This window comes from Cynocephalus volans, chromosome 6, assembly GCF_027409185.1.
Source record: "Cynocephalus volans isolate mCynVol1 chromosome 6, mCynVol1.pri, whole genome shotgun sequence".
Classification (NCBI taxonomy): Eukaryota; Metazoa; Chordata; class Mammalia; order Dermoptera; family Cynocephalidae; genus Cynocephalus; species Cynocephalus volans.
This window is the reverse complement of record NC_084465.1, coordinates 55,666,693-55,692,641: the sequence shown is the minus strand read 5'-3', so window position 1 is coordinate 55,692,641 and position 25,949 is coordinate 55,666,693. Positions and strand designations below refer to the sequence as shown.

Below are 25,949 nucleotides of genomic sequence, written 5' to 3'. Positions count from 1 at the left end.
AGATAAGGATGAGGTAAAAGAGCCAAAAAAAAAAGTGAGATGTTTGTTCCTAGGGTGGTAACTGTCACTGACGTGAGGCATCAAAAAGTTGGCATAAAGTTAAAGAGAAGTATTATGTTGGCTGAGTTTCGAATAAAACATAAGTAGAACAAAAGAAAAACACATAAATCATATCTATTACTTATTTTTCATGGTATAGCTTAAATATAACATGCATAAAATATCATGTTAATTTTAAATTTAATAATTTACCAAACGAATCTAGATAGACATCCTGAATGCCACAGAAAATTTGTCAAAATGACAATTCCATGTCTTCATTCAAAATTCATTAAATGTATTAAGGAGCAATGTTTTCCAAGGTTGCCTATTCACATGAATTATCTAAGACTCTTATGAACTGATAGGTTTGTGGGTCCCACCTCATCTAAATACACGGACACTTCAAAAAGTTCATAGATTTGAATTATATTTTAATTCTATTTTTCCATGAACTTTTTGAAGTACCCTCACAAATATCTTTGGGTGGAGGGACTAAGACATGTTTATTTTTAACAAATATTTTGTGTTATAGTAATGGCAGAGTAGTTGGGAAGTGCCAATCTGAATTACTGTCTAGTTTCTTGATTAATGTACCACATGATTAATATAACACATGCCATCACTGTCAGAGCAGAAAAAGCTAATCTTAAACTCAATTTAAGAAAATAATATGGTTTGCTTTGAAGTGCCCCAGTAATATAAGAACATGGTAAAAATAAAAGAGAAAGGCTTATAATGAAAAGCAACTGTCTTCTACCTCACCCATGTGGTCCACCACTCACCTCAGTCTCAGTGTCCAGTCCCCAGAAGCACCTACAACTTGATTTGAAAAGTTAATAAATGACAATATTGTGATTATACAAATGTCCCTCATGGAAGGGCCAAGTAATATATAAGTGTGCCAGTTTATTTCTTACATTATTGCTCTCCAAATCTTTTCCATATAGCAGTCTTATCAGAAAATAAATTTTCAGCAATCCTGATAAATCTTTGTGTTTTTAACACATTATATACGGGTGTTTGTCTGCAAAATTTTGTACTATCTTATATGTACATAAAAAACTCAGACAGAATATAATTTTTAAAAATGAGAAGAAATAAAAATATATCTCCTAACATAATTTCTATGATCATTGGATTGTCTTATACACCCTCTGTCATACATGTCCCCAGCCTTGAGGATCATTGCTCTACAGACCCGGTGTCATGAGTCCTGTACCACATGAAGGAGGACATTGTTATTGTCAAGGTCTAAACATTCTTTTTCATACTTTCTATTCATTGCTGTAATTAAGGCATGTTTTAGTGTGCTTCACATTCGAAACATAACTTTGTGAGATAACTTTTGTTTTTTCGGGGACTCCAAGTGATTTTGCCAAAATAAAACATGCTTTTACCAATTTATCAAATTAGTTTTATCTCTAGTTGCACCTGTTGTACGGAATCCAACTCCAGTACCAACCACTACCTCTTCCTCCCAAATATTTCCCTTCCAGAGCTTTCCATTTCTCCTCCTGTGCAACCTGGAACAACTGTTATAGTAATCTTGTTTCCATCCAGATACTTTTCTTCACTATACATTTGATATGGAATAATGCTGTCCGGTTAAGAATCAGTGGTTATTTCACATTTGTTTGTGTGTGTGTGTGTATGTGAGTGCGTGTGTGTATTAGTACCCACCAAAGGAGTTTCTATACAGTTTTTCCATAGCCAATAAAGTAGAGTGAGTATTCTCAGTCAATGAGTGGTGCCAACTCACCACATGGTGTTTTTCTTAGTTACAAAACAACTCACTTATCTCTGTATTTATTCACCAAGGTCCCTCTTCCATTGTTTTCTGTCTTTGTGAATAGTTGTGACCTTTATGTCAGAAAAAAAAAAAATAGAGCAAGTAAAAGTGTATTAAATATACAAGGTTTTCTATTAAAATGTATCATTTAACTCCAAATTCAAGAGAGAGGAAGAAGAGTGACTTCCAATGTTAAACGCCAGAGTATATTCCATATAGAAATTGAGCCACTCCAACCTATGTTGTGTTCATTCATTGAGTACGTGAGTGTTACCAATAGAAGGAATGAGTCTTCATATTAAATTTAAATTTACTGATTTCTCAATCTCAGTCTTGTTCTTTCTTGGTCCCCTACCCCCTCATTCTGCTGCTTGAATCATTTCTTCATTAAGAGTCTATGTGAGTTAAACCTTGCAAATCTTGCAGTCCAGTAGCTGCATATGCTATTGCACACAAGAGGAGAGAACTTCCTTTCTATCAGCAGTTGACAAAAATTCCTATTGAGCACTCTTTGTGTATCAGGCATATTATAAACTTATTTAATGTTCACACCCACCCTAGGAGATAAATACTATATTTACCAGTCCCATTTTGTGTATAAGGAAATGAGGCAGACGAAAGTTAAGTAATTTGTATACAGTTACATAGCTTGTAAATGTAGAGACAGTATTCAAATCCCAGTGTTTGGCTCCAGAGCCTGAAATCCCAACCTCTCCAAGAGGATATTCATAAATATATATTGAATAAATGAGTGAATGGAAATTATGCTGTTCTAAATAATGCATAGCATTGTTTGAATGTGCGTGTGTGTGTTCCTACTATGTGTTTTTCATCGTCTTGAAGATCTCAACTCTCTCCTAATCTTTCAACGAGAAATTTCTTGAGTCTTGGGCGATGAGTCAGCAGATGTTAGTGGCAGTTGAGAGAGAAATGCCCCAAAAAGATAAGCTAAGCATTCAAGATCACAGGGTAACTCTGTCAAGTTTACTAGGAGAGGGTCGAGACTTCATTAGTGCAGTGATAAGCAGCATTCAATATATGCATTTATTATGATGTTTTTTAAAGAGAGACAAACTTATTAATCCAAACCCCACCTTCTCTTCTTGTTCTTAGGTTATAAAGAATTTGAGATATTGTTGAATATTGGTAATCCTGGTGCCAAGAAATTGATTCTGTTTTTTACCATAATAGATAAGATTTGTTTGGAGCATATATACAGCTACTGACTCAATGATTAATTATTAAAGTTATCTCCCTTAAATATTAACTTTATAAAATATTTTCATGTCTATTACCATTTATTGATCAACTTTATACTTCTAATATATAACAGATATTCAAGTCTTTATAAACATTCTAACAGAGTTTTTTTTTTCTTGTTCTTCTGTGTCAGAAATGCAATATCTATTCAACAGTCAGACAGGGGAAGTCAAGATGTTGAACAATTAGGAAAAGAACGTGATTCCAGTGGAAGACATTTGACTTTAACCAGCATAAAGGTCACCATATTTTCATGTCACTTGCTTTATTTGAAAAGGTCTTTTAAAAACACAGTTTTTAAGAATAAAACTATCCATTTTTTTCCAACATAGCTGGATACTTTTGTGTAACCTGTCACATATTTTGATAGGTTTGAATTTTACTGCTGCAATTATGCTAAAGTTTATATGTTGTAGAGGTGCATTTGTTTTTAGTTAAAAAATGTACAGTGGCAGGCTAATCACCAAAAAATAAAGTAAATTGAGGATTCTAGCACTGTTATGATTGTGATTGTATTTTAATAACTAATATTAAATCAAGGCATTTAAATATAAATTATTCATATAAAATAACACAAAATAAAAAAATATGAAATAAGGCTACATTCTTTATTAGACTACTCAGAAACCAGATCTGACTCTTTTTCAAAAGAAAAATCAAACATTTCAGTGGTAAACAATTTCATACCAGTTCAATGATAAACTTGTCTGATAAGTTTTGAGACTATCCTATGTGCTTACTTAATTCCAATTTCCTAACATGCTTTAAAAACTTTAGGGTTACACTGCAAAAAAATTAGTGTTATTTTATAAGAACAGCAATAACAAAAAGAAAAAAGAAAAGAAAAGAAAAGAAAAAGGAGCAATTTTGCACTTGCTCAGGTTTTTCGTGAGGGTATGTCCTAAGGCAGCATCTTAGATCAGGTTCCCTAAAAATACAGTTCTTAGGCAGAGATTTGCTTGCAGAAGTTTTAATGAACAAATGCTTTGGGGAACAACACCTAAGGCAGTGAGAGAAGGAGGACTGGGCAGAAACAGAATTGAGATACAGTTCCAACAGAGGACACAGCAGGGGTTGCAGCCTAGAGTAAAGGTAATCTAAAATGGATAGTAGAAAAAGGAGATACTAAACAGCAGCTGTGGCTTTTAGACCAGCCGTAGCAGCAGAAGTCCATCTTCTTCTTGCATCCATAGACTGAACCTGCTTACCCATTAAACAGACTCAGCTTTTTCCCTGCTCCCACAACTAGGACACCCCAAGTAACTTTAGGTGTGAGCAGAGGGAGAGGTATCAGTGCAAGAAGCCATGGAAGTCAGAGCCACCAGTTCATGTGGCTAATTTGTGCCCTCTGGCACTGCTCATGCCTGATCTCAGATGTATTTATGTTTTATCAATTGCTGTTGGCTCTGTCCGACTATGGCTGCACTGTGATCAGATACTTAATTTCCAGCACAGTAGGAACTTTTTTTTTTGTAATGTATGTCTTTCTGTTGCAGATGCTATGGATTTGCCATTAAGCCTTATGGGTTTACATTGTCATTCTTTTTTGGGGGGGGGGTGTTCATAAATTCCCCATGATACCTTTCTCACCACAGATTCCTCCAGTATTATAAAGTTTTGCTGGATCACATGGCCCAAGAGGCAAGACTGCTTAGACTATAGCATAGACGTGCTGCAGAGAGCTTTCCTGCTCTGAGCCCTTAAATTAGTTAGCTCTTAATGTCACCTAGTAAATAGATTGATGCATATTACTAGGTGTGTTTCCATCTTAGTGGGCGGGAAGAACACAGTGAAACAATTTTCCTGTACTTTAGAAGGAACGTCACAGCATATCCCAAACCATTGGAACTAAAAAAAAAAATTTAAAAAAATTACTAAGGTGGCAAGCCTCTGAATCTTCGTAGGCTTCATCTCCCACCCTCTGATGAACATGTGTCTTATCAAGTCCTCCAACTTCCTTACCATGTTTGTTCATCTGTACAATTAATATCATGGCATAGATATAATAGGGCAATGTGGTGTTAAGTCCAGACAATCATGATCCCTCTGGGCTCTGTTATGATGGAAGGTGAGAGAATTAACCTAAACCTGAGCAAAACCATAAATATATATATATATGTCTATTCCTTGAATACAAACCCATTTCTCATATGGATAAAAATAACATACTCACCAAATCAATGTCCTTATTTCACTTACCTGAGGCAGTGTTGATCTGCTCTCTGCTCCAGTAAAGTTACCTTACCCAGCCCAGCAGCTGAAATTGGGGCTACTTCTTGAAAATTTTTGTAGAGGAAAGACTTGCAATTTAAATGAAGCTTGAATGGGGACCACCGCCATCCTTTATGCCTTTAAAGGTAGCACTAATCCCTGTCATGTCCTGTATATCCCCAGACTGGGATACCAGTTTTGATTTACTGTCTTTTCTAGAAAGGGGGCAGTTTCAAAGACTATATTTGGCTTTTGCCACAGGCCAAGGAAATAATGTTGCATTTCCTGCCAGCAGCTAAGTAAGTCCATCTCGATTATAAATGATTATACATCTGGACACCATGGAAATATTCACCAGCTGCAGCATGAGCTGTGTAGACCAACAGTGAGCTGGACTTGGACTAGGACTCCATTATTTTACCTGGCCTCCAAGAGCTCTAAATCCGAGGCCATGGCAATGCCTCAGACCTTATGAATCGATTTCAACTTGAACCTGAGTCCAATAATTCTCAAAGTGACAGATATTAACCTTTTGCCCTTGATCAATTACAGAAGTAAATGCCCGAAATTTCCCCTGGAGGAAGGGCTACTAGGAGAATTATTGCCATTTACTATGCTGTGGGGTTGAAATGCTTCCCCCCCCCTCCCCCAAGGAGGACCCAGCTGCTTCTTCAGATAGTAAATTCTCAGCCTGAAAATTATCCCAGCTCTTGGTACTGGGAACGGGATCATGAGTGTTTATTGAGGTGACTGCTCTATATCTCCAGATATAAATATTTGAATTGTTTTAGTTGTGTAAATTATGAAATATCCTAATTGGCTGTCCATCAATCTTGTACACAGAAGAATGAGTCCAGTAACAATCTCCATAACTCTCTGGGCCAGGCATTTTCAGCTGCTATTCTGATCGTGTTGCTTATTATGATGTTTTTTGGTATTGACCCTTAAGTGCATGGCTTCCCTCATTTCAGTATCCTATTATCCCCATTGCAATGAGAGCGCCCAGTTTCTGTACCAGCTCCTATTATCAGCTTTGGCCTGCAGAAAACAGCTACCACTGCAGTTCTCAATGGTGATACCACTCTCAACAGCAAATTCCTTATGGGTTAAATAAATGCAGCATTCTCTGGGGTCTCAAGTGGTGTGTAGCTGGATGGTGAGTTTTCTGCCCTTAAAGTAGCCCTATCCTATCTGTGGGGGATATTTTCCAGGGAGCCCAGTGTAGGCCTGAAACTGTGGATAGTACCAAACCCTATAAATACTATGCACAAATGATTTTTTCCTTCTTCACAATTTCACTGATAAATTTATTTTATTATAGATCTTAGCAACTTCACCATACAATTTTTAAAATTTCTTATTAAGTCGAGAACTTTAATCTTTTCACTTGAAAGAAACCCTTTGAGGCTTCTCTTTGGCAAATCCAAATTGCCAGCATCACTCTTCTTAGCTTTGGGGTCATTGTGATGTGAAATAAGGGTTACTTGAACACAGGCACTGAGAGACCATGACAGTAAATGTGGTAACTCAGATGGCTAAGTGACTAATTGGTAGGTAGACAACACAGATCCCCCAGAGGAAGAGATGATTCATGTCCCAATCAGGCCAACACGAGATTTCATCACACTACTCAGAACAGTGCAGAATTTAAAACGTATGATTGTTTATTTCTGGAATTTTCCATTTATTATTTTCAGACCATGGTTGACCACAGGTAACTAAAACTGAGGAAAGTAAAACCACGGATAAAGGGAAGAACTGTATATAGTATGTCTACTCAAGAATGCCATTTCTGTGAGCTATTTGATCCCTTTCTGACCATATGCTATGAAAATTCTGCAATTCTGACTTCACTTTGTGTGGTACTTTAATTTTTCCAAGCTTTTAGGAAAATGCTAGTGTTGTTTCTTCAGTTTATGTCAGGATATAAATCTCTTCTATCTTACTGATAAGTTCTCCATTATCAATGTTACGTTTTAGAACTCTGGATCCATCAACCTTAACACCCTCAGGATTTAATATCATACATAGTATCACAGCTTCTGCTGGTACACACGAGCTAGGTTCTACCGTTTCTTTGGTGCCTAGTCCTTTTCCTTACATGGCAGAATCAGCTTTTCCCCAGTTGGGTTATATTTTTGACTTGACCGTAGTTATTGGTCTTGTAGCTGGGAGAAGAGGTGGAGATTGATACTGAATCACCTGCAAAGTAAATTGCAAGGTGGTGTTTTTAAGCCAATGGGGAGCATTATTCTGTAACAAAAAGGAATGGGCCACTTTTATGAGCCCACAGTGTTCAGAGATTACCAAGTTTCAAATTTATTAAGTGTTATCATTTGTGATTTCTTGATTACAAGTTTTCCTTCTTTCCAACCTCACTCCTGATCTTGGTGAAATAAAGACTTGCCCAGGTTGAGAATTAAATTTTCACTGGAGAGCCACCTCCTTTATAATTACGTCCTGAGAATGAACCTGTCTTTCTGGTCTCTGACTGATGGAGATGAGAGATGAGAGTCTCTTAGAAATTTAGGTGACTGAATTCCTAAACCCTCAAATAGTGCACCATCTATCTTTGCAAAGTAAACCCCTAAGCTCTGGCTTGGTTTTTTTCTCTTTATCATCTTCCCTCTTTTCTGAGGATTGGTAAGAATGACCCATTCAATGCTTGCATATGTGTTAGTATTCATTACTAAGGTTAGCCCCTTTCAGATTATGTGTTTTTATAGTTGTGATCACCTAGGGACACTGCATTCAAAGTAGCTAATCATCAAGAAGATTTATTGCTGATTATTACCAAAATAGCGATCTTTTAAACTGATTACCTCAAAAAGGAAAATCATGTCTTCTTTGGGGAAATGCCTGTTCAAGTCCTTAGCCCATTTTTAAATTGGGTTATTAGTTTCTTTGCTATTGAGTTGTGGGAGTTTCTTATGTATTTCGGAGATTATCCCCTTATCAGATATATGTTTTGTTTTGTTATTTCTCCCATTCTATAAGTTTCCTTCCCACTGTTTCCTTTGATGTAGTCCCATTTGTCTAGTTTTTTATTGCTTGTGCTTTTGGCGTCCAAGAATCATTGCCAAGATTAATGTCAGAAAGCTATTCCCCTAAGAATTTTATAGTGTGGGATCTTACATTGAAGTTTTTAATCCATTTTGAGATGACTTTTGTTTATGGTGTAAGAAAAGAATCCAATTTTGTTCCTTCACATGTGCATATGCAATTTCCCAACACCTTTTGTTGAAGAGAGTATCCTTTCTCCATTAAGTGCACTTGGTACCCTGGCCCAAGGGCAGTTGACCATATATGTGTGGATTTATTTCTGGGCTCTCTATTTTATTCCATTGGTCTATATGTCTGTCTTTATGCCAGTACCACACTCTTTCAATTACTGTGGCTTTGTGATATATTTTTAAACTAGGAAGCATGAAGCCTCTAGCTTCGTTCTTCTTCCTCTACATTGCGTTGGCTAGCTGAGGTCCTTTGTGATTCTACATAATTTTTAGAATTGTTTTTTTCTACTTTTGTAAAAAATACTGTTGGAATTTTGATGGGGATAATTTTGACTCTGTAGATTACTTTGGGTAATATGGCCATTTTAACAGTACTAAGTCCTCCGTTCCATGAAAACAAGATGACTTTCCACTTATTTGTGTCCTTTTTACATTCTTTCATCAATGTTTTGTAGTTTTCAGTGTATAAGTCATCCACAACCTTGATTCAGTCTATTCCTAAGTATTTTATTCTTTTTCATGTTACCATAAATGGGATTGCTTCTTAATTTCCTTTTTGGATAGTTCATTTTTAGTGTACAGAAATACAGCTAATTGTAGTGTGTTGATTTGGCATCCTGCAGCTTTACTGAATTTGTTTATTAACTCTCATGTTTCTTTGTATGTGTGGAGTTTTTACGGTTTTCTATATATAAAATTGTATCATATGAAAACAATAGAAAAATCAATAAAACTAACAGTTGATTTTTTGAAAGGTAAACAAAATTGATAAACCTTTAGCTAGACTAAGAAAAAAGGAGTGAAGATACAAATAATTAAAATCGGAAGTGAAAGGAGATAATACAACTGATGCCACAGAAATAAAGAAGATCATGAGAAATGACTGTGAACAACTATACACCACAAATTAGATAACTGAGAAGAAATGGATAAATTCTTAGAAGCATACAACACACCAAGCATGAATCATTAGGAAATAGAAATTCTATGCAGACCAATAATGAGTAAGGATGTTGAAGTAAACAAAACCTTTCCAACAAAGAAAACCCCAGGACCAACTGGTGTCAATGGAAAATTCTACCAAACTTTTAAAGAAGAATTAATACCAAGACTTCTCAATCTCTCCCAAAAAACTGATGGGAAGAGAACACTTCCAACTCATTTTATGAGGCAGGCATTACACTGATACTGAAACTGGACAAAAACACTACAAGAAAATAAAAACTATAGGCCAATACCGGTGAACATTGATCTGAAAATCCTCAACAAAATACAAACAAACAATTCAACAGCACACATAAAGGATTATACACCATAATCAAATCAGATTTGTTCTTGAAATGCAAAGATGACTTTTAACATATGCAAGTCAATTAATATAATAGTGCATTAACAGAAAGATGGATAAAGTAGCATACTCATCTCAATAGATGCAGAAATTGCATTTGACACAATTTAACACACTTAAAAACTCTTAACAAAATAGGTACAGAAGGAATTTACCTTAACATAATAAAGGCTTTAGTTGACAAGCCCCAACTAATATCATATTCAATGTTTAAAAACTGAAAGCTCTTTCTCTAAGGTTAGGAAAAATACAAAAATGCCCACTCTTGCGACTTCTATTCAGTGCAGTACTAAAAGTCCTGGCCGGAGTGATTAGTCAAGAAAAAGAAATAAAGAAATAACCAAATTGGAGAGGAAGACATAAAACAATCTCTGTTTGCAGATAAAATTATCCCTCTTTATTTTAACTTGATATGAAATAATCATCTGATGTTATTTCAATTAATAAATAATTCCACTCAAATGTATCATCTTTGAGAAAATATATAAAAGTGTGTTAATATTTAAAACAACAGCACAAAATTGTGAAGTAAAAATGAGATGTGGGAAAAATATGTTGGATATGCTAGGGAAATAGGTCATGTTAAATCTTTTTTTTTTTTTTTTAACCCATTTACCTGCTGTGTGACAGGTACTGTGCTGGGGAGGTTCTGTGTATACCATAATGACCATTACACACACCGTTACTATTCTAAATTATCTCACAAGTTTTTCTTTCTCTGACTTTAATTTTAATTTTAAAAAATTTCTTACATATACATACTTTCTTTTATTAATATTTTTAATTGACAAATTATAATTGTAGCATTTATGGAGATTAAGTGATGTTTTGACATATGTATACAATGTGGAATGATTATATCTTGTTATTCAAGTGAGATTCACAGCTAACTTTTGCCATCTAGTGGCAGTAAAAGAATTATCATCTACGAATTCTTGATAACACATTCTCCATTTCTTAGTGTTCTATGCGTCTTAGTGTACTCTTATGAAATTTACAACTCCCTGGGAGTAAAATTGAATTGAATTGAAGTTTCAGAGTTTTCTTTTCCCTAGACCTCTCACAAAGCACTTTTTTAAGCATAAAATATTGTAAGAAAATTAAAATTGTGTTGTCATTAAATCATAATGTAATCTATTTAAGTCTGAATTTCATTTATCCCTCATATAACTGCTTAACTACAAGAATATCAAGCAAGATTTATTTTGCTTCTATTATACATTAACATAAGTATGCACTTAGACTGATACATTAATTAAATTGTCTTGAAAATGTTATATTAAAAAAAATAAAAGCTAGTTCACTTTATACATTATACGTGGTTCTATTTTAAAAACAGAATGTTAAAAAGCTTTCAAGTTTTATTTACATGAAACTTCTTGCCATGCCTTCCTTTACAACCTGTCCAATTACCTTTATTGTCTAACACATATCACATTTTTGAATTAAGACATGAATCAAGACCATTCCTTAGGCCTCACATTTGTAATGGGAAAATTCTGTGCTCCGCTGACAGAATAGAAGCCTTCAGAAACTTGGTACTGTATTCTGCCATAAGGATCTAATGCCAAGGAACATGAGGATTTTAGTCCTTACCTTGCTGTGACCAGGTTGCCTAAGTCAGTGACTAATTCCATAATAAGAAAATCACCTCTGCAGAGAAATAACTAAAGTGGAAGAGGGAGTTGTACTTGTCCCCCAAATAAATCTAGAGTGAAACCTTATTTCTAAATACGTTTTAAAACTCTCACAGTCATTTCTAAAGACTGGTACTAAAGAAATCGTGAATTACTTTTTAATAGGTAATAAGAAGTATGCTTAATTTTGTAATATTGTGACATTGGAATTGCAATTGGAATTCTGTTGTCCTTCTTACCCCAGATACATTACACGGAGTTACAGTCAGATGAAGTGCCTTGCAGGTAGCAGCCACTCAAGCAATGTTTGCTGATTATAGCCAGTTGCAAATGACAGTGTCAGGGAAGACAGCATTTGGAGAAAGCTAGAACAGGATTTTCTCCCCAACTCAAATGGGCTTGTGTAAGTAGAGCTAACAACATGAAAATAAACTAATTTTGATTTGGATAATATGAATTATTATTTTATTATAGCCAATATAATTTAAAAACAGAATATAAGAAATGAGTAAAACTGTTCTGTTTTACCATTTGGATGTCTAAAAATCATAACTAAAAACACAAACGTTTAAAGATTTCAGTAAACGTAAGCATATTTTTAAAGTTTATTTTTATTAGAGATTATGACAATGCATATTCAAACATCAATTAGGTTCTAATATCACTTAATATTTTACCAACATATAAATAGTATTCCATGTTTTATGGGTGCGATAAGATCGATTTTCTAAAATCCTTTTAGCGAGAGCTCAAATTGACACTATATGAAAAGTGATTTAATTAAGAATCTGGATAACCATTAAGCAGTTATATGCAAGAGTGACTCATAAAAGTATCACTGACAATAGCAAAAATATTGTAAACAACCTAAACATTCAACATTATATCTGTTAGTGGAATATTTTCTAACTACTTAGTGGCTTCAGTATGCCCAAGGATACTTCAAGGAGATACTAATATTTTATGGAATAGAAATCGTGTTTTGTAATGTTATTTTTTTATTTTTATTTTTAATTTTAATTTTTTTTTTAATAAAAAATGATCCGAACCCGGGGCCTTGGTGTTCTCAACACCGCACTCTCCCGAGTGAGCCACGGGCCAGCCCGTGTTTTGTAGGTTAAGTAACATACAACATAATCTCAACTCTATAAGATGAAAATGAGTCTGTAAAAACATATTTAAATATTTTTAGTGATTATAACTAAAAGATAAAATTACTGCAAAACTTTTTTTCTGTGTGTCTTTATTTTCCCAATTTTGTACAATGGACTTGTATTATCAGATTGAAACCTATGGAATTGCCCCTTTTTGTAGGCCAAAATGTGTTAATTACTAGCAACTTCCATAGGGTTCAAGCTAATGTTTTATAAACTAAATTTTTTAAGTAAAAAACTCATATCTCAATAGCAATTTTGTTTTTGATAGATGAACATAGAAGTGGTTTGGCAGAATCAGAAGCAAAGAAGTAATATGTAAGGAATATTTTATCCAAAACAGTGGAAACAGTGTATTAGGAGTTAGAGGATATATAAACTCCATTATGGACTGAATGTTTGTACCCCCCTACAATTTATATAGTTGAAACTCTGCTTCCTAGTGTGATTATATTAGAAGGTGGGCCTTTTGGGAGGTAATTAGGATTAGATGAGGTCTTGAAGGTAGAGCCCTCACGAATGGGATTAGTGCCCTTTTAAGAGTCACCAGAGAGCTTAGTGCACCCTGCACTCTGTCTATGAGGAGTAAGTAGAAGTTGACAGTGTGCAACCTGGAAGAGGACCCTCACCAGAACTCCAAAATGCTGGCACCATGCCTGTCTTGTGGGGACTGTGACATCACATTTCTGTTTTCCAAACTATCTGTATGAACGAGTCGATGCTTCATTTTACCTAGACAGCATAAAGCCAGTTAGTCTGTATTTCCTTAGCTCTATACTCAAATTAATCATCTAGTTTTGACATTCATACAAAAATATTTGTTCTATTTTCCCCTAATGATAGCATTTAAAGGCTCATTACAAACATTTAAGCTCTTTATACATGGTAAGCACCCAATACAGAACATTTTATTACAATATAAAATCATAATACTTTATTTAACTATTAAATACCCTTGAAAATGTTATATGGACTAACTTTGAAGAAAAACTTATATTCCCCTTATTGGTCATAAACAGTACATATATCGGTCATTGGATTAAATTTTACACTCATGCATAAATTACCCTTGCAGCAAATGCTGTTAATGCTCCCCCATGTCTCTTTGCCCTTACCAGTGACAAAGACTTGGTCCTCGAACAAAGTCGAGTCAGCTCCTCTGAGCTCCCTTATCAACTAGACTCAGACCTTGGGTTCTGTCTTTGGCAGAATTAGTCCATTTTTAGCAAGAGTCCTGCAGGGTCAGTTTAGCAAATATCCCCCACCCTCAATATCTGATCAAATTCATCATCCCTCACCCTCAATATCTTATCACCCAAGCCTGCCTTCAATGAGAATCCTGTCGAGTCAGTTTGGCTAGAATCTCTCCTTACCCTTGATGTTTAATTTTCCATCCTTTGACCCCCTATCCTGCTCCTTGGCTATACATTTTCACTTTTTTTTGTTGTTGTTGTATTCAGAGTTAAATCCAATCTCTCCTACTGCAAAACTCCACATTGCAGAAGCCCCACTTGGGTAAAGTCTTCCTCACCATCTTTAACAAGTGTCATGAGCAATTTTTCTTTAACACCACTTCAGTATACACCACCCAGCTTTCAACTGACAGCACCTACATTTGTTTGCCTGAGGCCTTTGTCACCAGAGCTCTTTTACTGCCACCCGGCAAACCAAGATTTAATATCTCTCAAGAGCTGTCCTAACCTATGACTAGCGGAAATTATGTATAAAGACTTCAGCTCTCCCAAGCTTGGCTTGGATCACTCCGGTGCACGTTTTGCTGTACTCCTAGTTCCTCAGAAGGATGAGCTCTAGTTATCCACTGTGGTTACTTCCTTGATAAGGAGCTTTTTACTGACTGCCTTTCCTTTCCTGTCTTACTTTCCCTGTATTCATGGAGGTTACCTCAAAATAAACTACAGCAGCTACCCTTGAATCATTGTCTCTGTCTTCTTCTCAGGTCTCCTGCATTTTATAAAAGAAAATATATTCTGTATTTTAACTTCTGAAAATGAAATGTTATTAATAAAATTATGGCTTGCGTTAAAATTTCAGAGGAACTCTCTGATGTGCTTTAATATTTCACAAAGACTGAGATAAATAACTTCCAACTCAATGCTGGTCACCTTGCTAAGTGTTTTACAGCCGTTATCTTATTCAGTTCTTTAAAACTGCTATGAAATAAGTAATATTATTACCTTTATTTGATGAAGAAGAAAGTGAAGTCTTGAGAGATCAAATAACTTTAACAAATTCACAAAACTTTGGATTCAAATTCAGGTAAGTTGGATCCCCACACTTGAAGCGCTCAATGGCTTTGCTGTGCTAACACTTCGGTTTAATCTGTGAAACCAACCTAACAGTAATGGCTTCCCCTAAGGTAGTTACCAAGCAGGACAATGCTGATTCTCCTCAGGATCCACCTCCACCACTGTCTTTGATTCTAGACTTATAACTAGACTCAAGACCCAGAAGACCCCTAATGGTGAGGTACAAAACGTGATACGTGAAGAGGTGGGTTACATTCCAAAAGAACTGCTTGAGTTTTCCAATTCATAGAAGCAGAAACCAGGGGCATATGTATGGGAATGGATATTAAGGGTGTGAGATAATGGTGAAAGAAACATAAAATTGGATCAGGCTGAATTTATTGATATGGGCCCACTATGCAGAGATTCTGCATTTAATGTTGCAGCTCTAGAAGTTAAGAAAGGTGCTACAAGTTTGTTTGGTTGGTTTGCTAAAATATGGATCAAAGATGGCCCACTGTGAGTGAGTTAGAGAGGCCTGATCTCCCTTGGTTAACTGTAGAGGAAGAAATTTCTAAGCAGCAAAACATTCAGGAAGCTGCCTGGCTACTTGAAATAGTCCGCACTGAGTTATGGCAGAAAAGGCATGTTGCAAGGTCAGAATTTGAAAGGGAAGCAGAGTATAAAGACTTAGAGAATTTGTAGCCTTGTCATGTGGTAGAGAAGCAAAGAGTATTTTCAAAAAGAAAAAGGCAATGATGTAGTCCAGCAACCATTTGCTAAGCAGATTAGTACAGAAGAAAGGGATTATCAAGACAAGGGGGAAAAAAGCCCTGAAGGCATTGCAGAAGTCTCTGGGACCAACCCTTCCATCACAATCCCAGAGGCCTAGGGAGACAGAATGTCTCAGAGAACAGGCCTGAGATGCCCTCCACAGGCTTGGCTGCCTAGGGCTTCCTTGGGAAGCTGCTTCCTACAGCAGGACCCCAGCTGCTTTGGTTACTCTGGCAGTAGCTAAATTGGTCCCAAGTGTGGCTGGACCTGCAGCTTTGGAAAAGACAAGCCAAAAGTCTTGGTGGTGTCCATACCCATGTGGTGTTAGGTCTGTAGGCTTGCAGAATGCCAGAGCTGAGGAGGCTTGGGAGCCTCCACCCTGATTTCAAAAGATGAATGGGAAAACCTGGGTGCCCAGGAAGAGATCTGTTGCAGGGGTGGAGTGACTACATACAGCATTCACTATAGCAATGCTGAGTGGAAACGTAGGGTCAGAGTTGCAGCAGAGAAACCCCATCAGCGTCATGTCTAGTGGAGCTGTGAGAGTGAGACCACCACAGAGACCCCAGATCTGTGAAGCTACCAGTGTGCAACACCAGTCTGGGAGAGCTAAATCATAGCCTCAGACCAGGAAAGCCATAGGAGCTGAGCTGCTTGAGGACTTAGGGACCCAACTCCCACACCAATGTGCAGAGGACATTGAACATGCAGTCAAGTTACATGACATGCCAGCTTTGAGATTTGATACCTGCCCTGCAGCATTTTGGACTTGCTTGGGACTTGTTACCTGTTGCTTTTGGCCTATTTCTCCCTTTTTGAATGGGAATATGTACCCCATGCTTGTCCCAATATTGTATTTTGGAGGTAGATGACTCGTTTTGATTTCACAGATGGGACTTTGAGACTTTGGACTTTTGAGCTGAAACAAGTTAAAGGTATGGGGATGAAATGAATGTATTTGTATGTGAAAAGGACATGAGTTTCGTGGGGGGGGGCCATGGGTGGAATGCACTGGATTGAGTGTCCCCTCCACCCCAATGTCACTGAAGCTTAATCCCCACTGTAACTGTTGAGGATGGGAAATCCTATTATGGTAATTGAAAGGTGGGGCCTTGAAGAAGCAATTAGATTGTAGGACCATGCTTTAGTGAATGAATGGATTAATAATGGTGGTCATGGGTGTGGTTCGGAGAGCTTTAAAAGGAGAGCACACAAGAGTCTCTCTCTCTCTCTCTCTGCTCCACCATCTTCTGCCATGTGAGACTCCTGCATTGCTGTAAAGCCTCCACCAAACAGGACCCTCACCAGATGTGTTCCCACAACTTTGCACTTCTCAGGGTCCAAAACTGTAAGCAATAAATTTTCATTTTCTTACAAGTTATATAGTTCCAGGTATTTTGTTATAAGCAACAGAAATGGACTGATACATCAATCTACTTATTCCCAATGGGGGGAAATATGTTTCTTGATATCTTATCCTGGAATTACTCAACCTGGGAACCCTCTCCTGTGCCTCACAGTACTCTCCCTTCCTACAGATTTTACTTATCGTTCTCTTGAAACCTTCCCGGGACTCACCATACCACCAGTACCAAGGTTTCCAAGCACACTAGGATACTCTTTTCATCTATGTATGTTCCTATAATTATGTAACTCCTTGTTTATGAATGGTTTACTAAGCTTTCTGTCCCCATATTTCATTGCAATCATAAATTCTTTGAGGTCAGGGAGTTCCTAATTTTTGGCTACTCTAGTCCTCATGTTCAGTAAGGATCACTGCTAAGCAAAAAATCTCTGAACTCTTCATTGTAACCAGGGTGCTTTACATTCAACTTAAGACCAGGTACAGCATAAAACAGAAAAGTACATGCATTCTTTCTTTTCCCACCAAATCTGTCTATAAAAGTTTCTGAAGGGTAAGTAGAAAGTAGAATTTAATAAGGGGTGTGTGTGTGTAAACTTTGAGTAAAACTTTGACGATGTCCGTCTTCTACTAGAGGAAACTGTAGTGCTAGGCAACACTGTCTCTCATCTTACTCTCTTGTCTTTGCCCAGAAATTTCTCGACCTATCTTCCCTTTTTTCCCTTTGGCCATGTTCTTCTCTTCTTCCCCATTCTTGTGCTCCCATTGTGAGCTGTCCATTACTTTTTTTTCAGAGAAATTTAGCTTTCTCTTGGTTTCTACAATTCATGTTCTTATCCATGACTCCAATGGGAAAAGAAAAAAATTATTTATTTATAATCTACTCTTGAATCATTTTCTCATTGTCTTCTGGGAACCCATGCACTATGACACTACTGATGTTCAGATATTAGAAAAGGCCTTGTGTGTTTTAGCTGTAGAGTCTATAGCAGAATTACAGCTAAGCAATATGGGTAATGGTAGGTTCATCAGGATTATTCTTTAAGGAAAACATAAAATTATGACATCACACATAGGTATAAAATTGGAAGGTGTGTATGCGTGTGAAGGAACTTGAAGCTGAAATGTCATTGGCTTTCTGGCAAATCTGGTTCTGAGAATCCTGTACTGTAACAGAATATTTTCTTTGGAAGACTTGCCTAGATTTGAGGTTCTGTTTTCTTATTGTCAGCTTTTTAAACTTAACTATTTGAGTTTCAGTTGTTCAGGTAATTTAATGAGAATATATTTGTGAAAATACCTGACAAGAGAAGGTCAATTGATGCTAGTTGTGCTTAAATAAAATAAATTTATTACTTTTTATATTTGTAAACAAAATATAAGTATATTTTAAATATAAATATATTCATATCAGAGGAAATGTTAATACATGGTAATTTTGAGAGTTTTTATATATATATTTTGTAATTTTTCTATTAAAAATCATTTTTCAAATTCAGTGTCGTCATAACAGGAATGATGGACAGAATGAGTTATACTACATGGACTAAAAGAAAGTAAAAAATTAAAACAAAATTATTGTTATGACATTCAAATATAATCTTTCTTACTTAAATCTGTGTTCTTTGAAAGAATATTCCAAAGCTTCCTTTTTTAGCACAACTCAAAACTGCTCATATCTGCCATTATTTTCCTTACAAAATAAAATATGAAAGTTTCATAAAGTTTGCTTTTATATACAGCAAAATCATTATAAATAATTCAAAGAAAAAATATTAAATTAAATTTATATCTCAAGATTGTTTTAAATGAAATGTAAAATGGAGATGATTTTTTTTACAATAGATTCTGTGCCAAATTAAATCTTACACAAGAAGCCAAATATACTCATATAAGAAATTGCCTCATTTAAATAGAAGACCAAAGCCCCATCTACTTAGCTTCTTCAAAAAACCCTGGCACTCACTGTAACCGAACTTGCCACTGGGTGAGCATTGCGTTTGACAGCTTTGAGAGCACTATATGCTTGGAAACATTAAAAACTTTCTCCTTTGACTTACTTTAGTATATCCAATACCCAACTTAGTCAGTCATTTGAATTAAGGCATTGAAAGGACTGATGGCATATCCCTTGGAAATTTAGGGATTTTGGAGAGACTTCTGATTGGGACCTGTCTACACTCATATTTGGGTCTTAGCTGGAGTTAAGTTCACAACACTCTTTGGTTCATAAGAAACAATAATCATTGGTCTGTACTAGGCACTTTTATTATTTTACATCATTTTATTTCCACCCATTGCTTATAATGATTTTATATCATACCATTCCCCGAAAAGTAAGAGGTAAGGAAACAACTATTTTCTATCACATTATAAATATTTTTCATCATATTGTTTTTAAGAGTTGTTTTTCTTAGTGAATTCGATTTTTCATGCCACATATATACTAAGTTCTCATATCTACTGCTGGCCCAAGGCTCAGCATTGTAATAGTTGTACTTCTGGGGACTTAGACCCTCAGTGATATCCTGTCTAGGACTCAGCTTTCTGCTGTTTTTTCCCCTAACTATTTTTTTAAGAGGTTGCTTGGAGACAGCAGTGGCTCAAAGAGCATGTCTTGCTCCAAAGAAGAGGTTCCCTCAGAAATTCTAATCAACAGTAATGCCAGAAGGGAGAAAACTAATGTCTTTTTAAAAATCCCCATGAATCATTTTGCCCCACAGTTCTCCATCAGTGAATCAATGATTTACTTTACGCCTTAAAAGGTTTTCTTAACTTCACAGAATAGTGAATACCATGGTAGAACAAAGAAGTAAATATTCAACTCTGATTTTCAAATTAGATTTCTGAAAATACTAGATTTGAATGCAAGGCCTTTCTTTTTTCTTTTCTTTTTTTTAAAGATAAAAGTATTTTACCTATTAAGACTTGGATGCATGTCAAGAATTAGACCTGGAAACAATAAGGTTCATACTATGAAGTCTTAGGGGAAGAGATACAGAATGTGATATAAGAGAAGTCTCAGCACTTGCAAACATATGCAAGGGACTTAGACTGACCTGCTGCTAATCTTTGCTGTCATTGCCAATAATCACAGCAGGCAATGAGGGGTCAAAAAGCTACCCCCATGGAGACATGCCATTGCCATTCTCCCTAGCATATAAACATTACCCTAAGGGGCACAGGTCATTGAAGTTCAGGATTTGTTTTTAAACTTGCCTTGGATCACATCACAATGGTTTGGGTAAGTAAATGGGCAGAATCACTGAGCAGTTTCAGTCTTGACTATCATGCTTGGTGATATCCAAAGCTGTTTTGGCCTCAGTAGAAGCATATGGATTTCTATCATTCAGATTGAAACAAATTTGCACAGGTCCATATGATTGTGTATATGCGATGAGGTTCCATGTTCAGGATCTACTATTGAGGGCTTCAGGAACAGAATAGTTGAGGACCAACCATGTCCACATGAGTTTTTCTGTTTTCATAACACATAATGGCCTTGACAAATGCAGCAGTGGGTCAGATTGTCAAGTGCAGCTCCCATTTGACTAAGGCAGACCAAATGATCGTGTAACTGTGCTACAGTGTTAGAGCTATGGGGAAAAAGGACCATGAATTAGTCTCTCTTCCCTGAATCTTCTGGAATCTGAGGTGTTCTGTATCTGTGTGCCTGGGTTGCTGCTCTCCCTCCACTGCTGAAAAATCCAGGTGTTCAATGGCTGTAACTTCACTTTTTCTCCAGTCATACCGTAGTCACATCAAGATCTTCATCTGGAATGGTCAGGCACATGTAGGACAAGGGCATTTTTACTAAATTTATAGAAACACATTATATTTTCCACCTTGGCTTGCATGGACCACTACAAGGAGACTCAATCACCAGGCTACTCAATCAAGTGGTCATACTTGACTTGTAACAGTAATCTAAATTGCTCAGGGCCAGCCCGTGGCTCACTTGGGAGAGTGTAGTGCTGATAACACCAAGGCCACGGGTTCGGATCCCTATATAGGGATGGCTGGTTAGCTCACTTGGTAGAGCATGGTGCTGACAACAACAAGTCAAGGGTTAAAATCTCCTTACTGGTCATCTTAGAAAAATATAAATAAAATAATCTAAATAGCTCAACTAGAATTAAATTTGTGTCCTCGAACCCGCTTTTGGCCCAGCTGCCACCCAGAAGTGTACCAACCCTAAGAGGTAGATAGCAAGGGAAAGAAGGAGGCATCAAACACAAGTACAGTCAGGGCAGAATCCTCAGTTCGTAAACTAGGTCTATATATCTGTCCACCCCATCTGTCCTAAATACTACTCAGGAAATGGCTAAGAGGAGATGATCCTTTTCAGAAGATGACTGCATTTCATAAATGTCTTACTAAATGTTTGAACCAGGAGAAGAAGAGGAAGGTATAGTCAGAAATTGAGTTGAACTTTAAGAAGGATGTTCCTGCACCTGGCAATACCGGATGCCTATGTATGTTGGGAATATGGAATGTCTGTGACATCCTTGACTAATGGCCCATGGTCAAGTGGCTTTGTGATAAAAGGCACACTATTTTCTGGCTGCAAATGGCCCAGAAACGTAAAAACATGAAACATATTAGTTTCAAGGACTGCAATAGTATGGCTGAAGCTGGCCAATTGGACTGGAAGAGCAACAGGGTAACTTGATCTTGTGTTAACAGCCATGAGTGAGGCACCATCGATAATCCTGAGAGGTCAAAAGTCCAACTTGGCCCATCCATCAAGAGTAGGTGGAGTCAATGCCGTGTTGTGTAGCCTCCCTCACGGTTGGACAGACCAACTTTCATCAGGACTCATAAGTCTGATAACCAATAGTAGCCTTTACATCAGAAACAGGAAGTCTTTATTTTGTGCCCAGTCTCTAATATTGCATGAATTGCAGGTCTGATTCACTGCTGGATCTAGTTGGCAGGGGTGGTAATCTGAGAAGTGCAGTCTTGATCAGGAGCTGTATTTCAGTGGGTCTTATAAGAGAACAGATTATTACCATGGGCATTTGCATGAGCGACTCCAACTGCTTGATGGGCAACTATGGTTTATTGCCACAGTTTACTAATTTTCCATCTGTGTTTTTTTCCAAGTGGCAGAGCAGATGGAGTATACTATTGTTAGCAACATTCTAACAGTCAGTCAAAATCTACTATATCTGGTCCATGTAGGTATTATCTAGGACAAGAGCAGCAGCTTTCAATTCAGTCCACCATGTTGGTCGACACTGCATTTGGTCCTCCAGAGTTACTGCTGGGGCAAGACTGCTGCTGCTGCCCTGTGGGTGCATGGACACTGTCAGCTTCTAACTTAGGTGAATCATCAGGGAATCAGGTCCAGGCCTTTGGGGGAACCTCTATGAAACAAGAACTCTGTCAAGCCAGCAGCTTTTCTTCAGGCAGCAGAATAAGAGAATTTCCCCTAAAAGGGCAGCTGCTACACTTCCTGTCAAACCAAGATGACACTAGGGCCAGGTCAGCTGTATCATTTGCATTTGATTAGTAAGGCTTGCTAGGCCCTTTCCTTGTTAGTCATGGAGTCTTACTTCACCCACCCTAAAATGGGGACATCAGTTAGGTCTGGAGGCTCAAAACCTCCAACTTTTAGGTGCTCAGTTTCAGCAGGACAAAACTCCCTCCCTTTTAGAAGGAATTTACTTGCTTCAGGCAGGTGGCGCCTTTGTATTGGGAAATTGCCTCTGTTAGTGTTCAGGCAACTGCTGTCATCACTAAAACTGTGATTTTTTCTTTTTTTCTCCTGGATTCTATACTGTTTTTGCTAGGCCACACATGGGAAGAAACAGGGGTCTCTTCTCTCCGTGGGGTAGTACCTGAATGGAAAAATTAACTTTAGACTTTAGGAGCATTTATAGTACAAGTATATAACACATCAATTCCAATTATACATCCAACAGTGGAAACTTCAACAGCAGTATACTGAATGATCCCAAAGTTTTCAGTCACAAGGTCGTTTTAATTTCCCTTCTCCACTGCAATTTGCCCAAATCCTATCAGTCGAATTGAAGTGTGTTTTTCCACCTCAGGCACACAGATCAAAGGGTTTAACTCATATTTGTCAGGGGCTATAAGCATGGCCACAAGGAGATCATGCTGTTCTCTGACTGGAAGCATGCCAAGTGCAGGGGTTGGGGAGGCTAGTCCACAGGGGACTGAGAGCAGAAGGGGGTCAGTGGGGCAGATATTTTCTCTCCCTCGGGCCCTAGCTGCAGGATTAGCATTTCCTACTCTCTCATGCATCTCCAGACTCTAGTACGGGGAAGCTTTTCTGCCATCCCTTCCCATACCCCACCTCCCCACTATGGTTCCTCCCCGCAGGTCTTGGCTCTTTCGCCACCTCTGTGCTTAGCAGCCCCCCTCTGAGTGACTTGGGTGTGTATACTCAACAGAGCTATAAAAGTTTGCAAAGTTCCCTCGCATACTCAGCCTTTCTTCTAAAGCAGAAGAGGTCAGTAGAAAGGGGAGACAGGGAGGGACAAGAGCACGTGGAAAGGGAGAACAGCTACTCCAGTCCATTACACTTTGCATTTGCTTTCAGTTTCAAGGGACCACAGGTCCCTTGGTCTCGTGGGCTCGACAATCTTTTAGTATACATTTAAAGTTCTGTATCCTCTTTGCTGACACCATTTACTTCAACTACAAAATCCCCCTACTGCCCTGTTGTGATAACTTTCCTTCTGCCAGGAGAAGCGTGAGCCATTTGTTTCAGTCCTATCTGTTGCTGCTCAGACTCATTCACACAAAGGAGAGTGGAGGACATTACTCTTCCGTTTCACCCACTTCTTTGGTAAAAGCATTTATTAACACTAGGGAGTCTTCTCATAGCCCCAAACCTAGTCCAGGCAGGCCCTTGTCTTTCCACTTCCAGAAAGTTATATCTGTGCCAGAATTTCATACTTATCAAAATGGTCAGTCTGGGGTATAACCTTACTTACAAGCTAAAAGTTAGGTTAGCTGGTTATTGTTTCATGGATGCTGGCGGAAGACACAAGACTCCAGGGTCAAAGGCAAAGACTTTATTAGGCATAACATAGCGAGAAGCATATGCATCTTATTTGCAAAGATTCATCTTGTTACCCTCACCTCCACCCAAGCCCCAAGTCCCCACTGGGGTGATGTGGAGGGGCCTCGTAGATACTGTGCATTCAATGGATTTTAATTGCAGCTGAGGAACACTGAGCTTGAGGAATTCACTGCTCTTATAGGAAGCAGTAGGCAGCCTGTTCTTTGGGTAAAGGTAAATAGGTTGCCTCATTACTCAAAGTTGCTGGATGCAAACACAACCCTGAAAAAGGCATAGATAAAGAGTGGTCAAAGCCTTATATTCTTGGCATACCTGGCAAGAACTACAGGAAGTGCAGGGCCCATAGAAGGTCAGCTCTTACAATGAAACTTATTTATTAATAAGTAATGAGTACATTTTAACCTTAAAAGCCTCAGAAGATATTACAGATGAAAATAGTAATAGTTTGAGTACATAAACATTTAATGTTTTTATATGTTCCAACCAGCTGAATTTACTTGAATATAATCACAAAATATATGGGATAAAGATTTTAATAATGTTAATTTATTTGGATCTAATTCAAATTGGTAATGATAAGCCCCTAATATCATAATAGATAAACGAGTAAAAGGTATAAATGGGTAGTTTAAAAAAGAGGACTTCTAATGGCTAGAAATAATTGAAAATATTTCAATGTTAATTTCAACCATGCAAAAGTTAATGATTTTTGTTTATAAAACTAATTTTTTTTTGATGAAAATGCCCAGTGTTGGAGAGAGTTCTGAGAAAACACTCTCACACAGTGCTTTTCAGTAAAACCTTTCTGGAACTTGTCAATGGTTATCAAAAGCCTTATAATGATCACATTTTTAGTAATTAATTTCTAGTAATATACCCTGACATCTTATTACAGAGTAAATATTAAATGTACTATATACCTTTTTGGTAACACTCTCAAATTCTGTTTGGAAAATAACCAAAAATAAAGAAATGCATGGCTCCCAAAGAAATGTGAAAACAAGATAAAGATTTATTGTCAAAGATACTTATTCAGAAATTATACATAAAGAAAAAAATTTTCTTAATGATTTAAATTATTACCAGTAGGAAAATTAATTTTAAAATAAAGGATTATAAAGGAATAGAATATTTCTGTCATCAAGAAAACACTTTTAGAAAATAATGTACATAATGAATAGGAAAAAGCGGTATATAATATGATCTTTGTGTATACAATATCATCTTTGGTTTTTAAGAAAAATGTACCTAGATAAAAACAACACAAGAGCTATGATCAAATGTTAAAAGTTACTGCCTCTGCACAGTGGGAATTTACAGAGGTTTCTTTCGTTACCTTATGCTTTCCAGATAGTCCAACAACATGATGTGATATAAGATGATATATGTATTAATATGATCAATAGCACAATGTGATATAACAACATGATAGCTAATATTTGATGTTATAATTATTTTTCTAAATTTTTAATAAAATTGTTTTAAAATTATTAATTTAAAAATCATATTAATTCTTATTTAAAAAGCACTCTTTAAATGTTAAAATAATTTTAAAAAATATATTAGAATGTTACCCAATTCCAAAAAATTTTATACTTAATTCTATTTTGATAGACATTGAAAAAATTGAAAAGTAATAGTTGAAATATGCTTCCAAGGTCATGACAACTAAATTTAGTGTCCTTTCCTTGATGGGATTCTGGAACAGAAAAATAACATTATGTAGAAATAAAGAAAATCTGAATGAAGTGTGGACTTTCATTTATGACAATGCATCAATATTGTTCTATTAGTTGTGACTAACATGCCATACTAACATAAGATGTTAAAAACAGAGA

General features: G+C 36.8%; 1 protein-coding gene across 1 annotated transcript in view; it reads left to right on the top strand.

Moving 5' to 3' along the window:
- LOC134380917 (protocadherin Fat 2-like) overlaps positions 1-22,572 on the top strand; it is a 144,147-nt gene extending 121,575 nt beyond the window's left edge. Inside the window, 1 exon segment of the mRNA XM_063101042.1 lies at positions 22,242-22,572. Coding sequence (XP_062957112.1) covers positions 22,242-22,572 — 331 coding nt within the window.
- Positions 22,573-25,949: the final 3,377 nt, after the last annotated feature.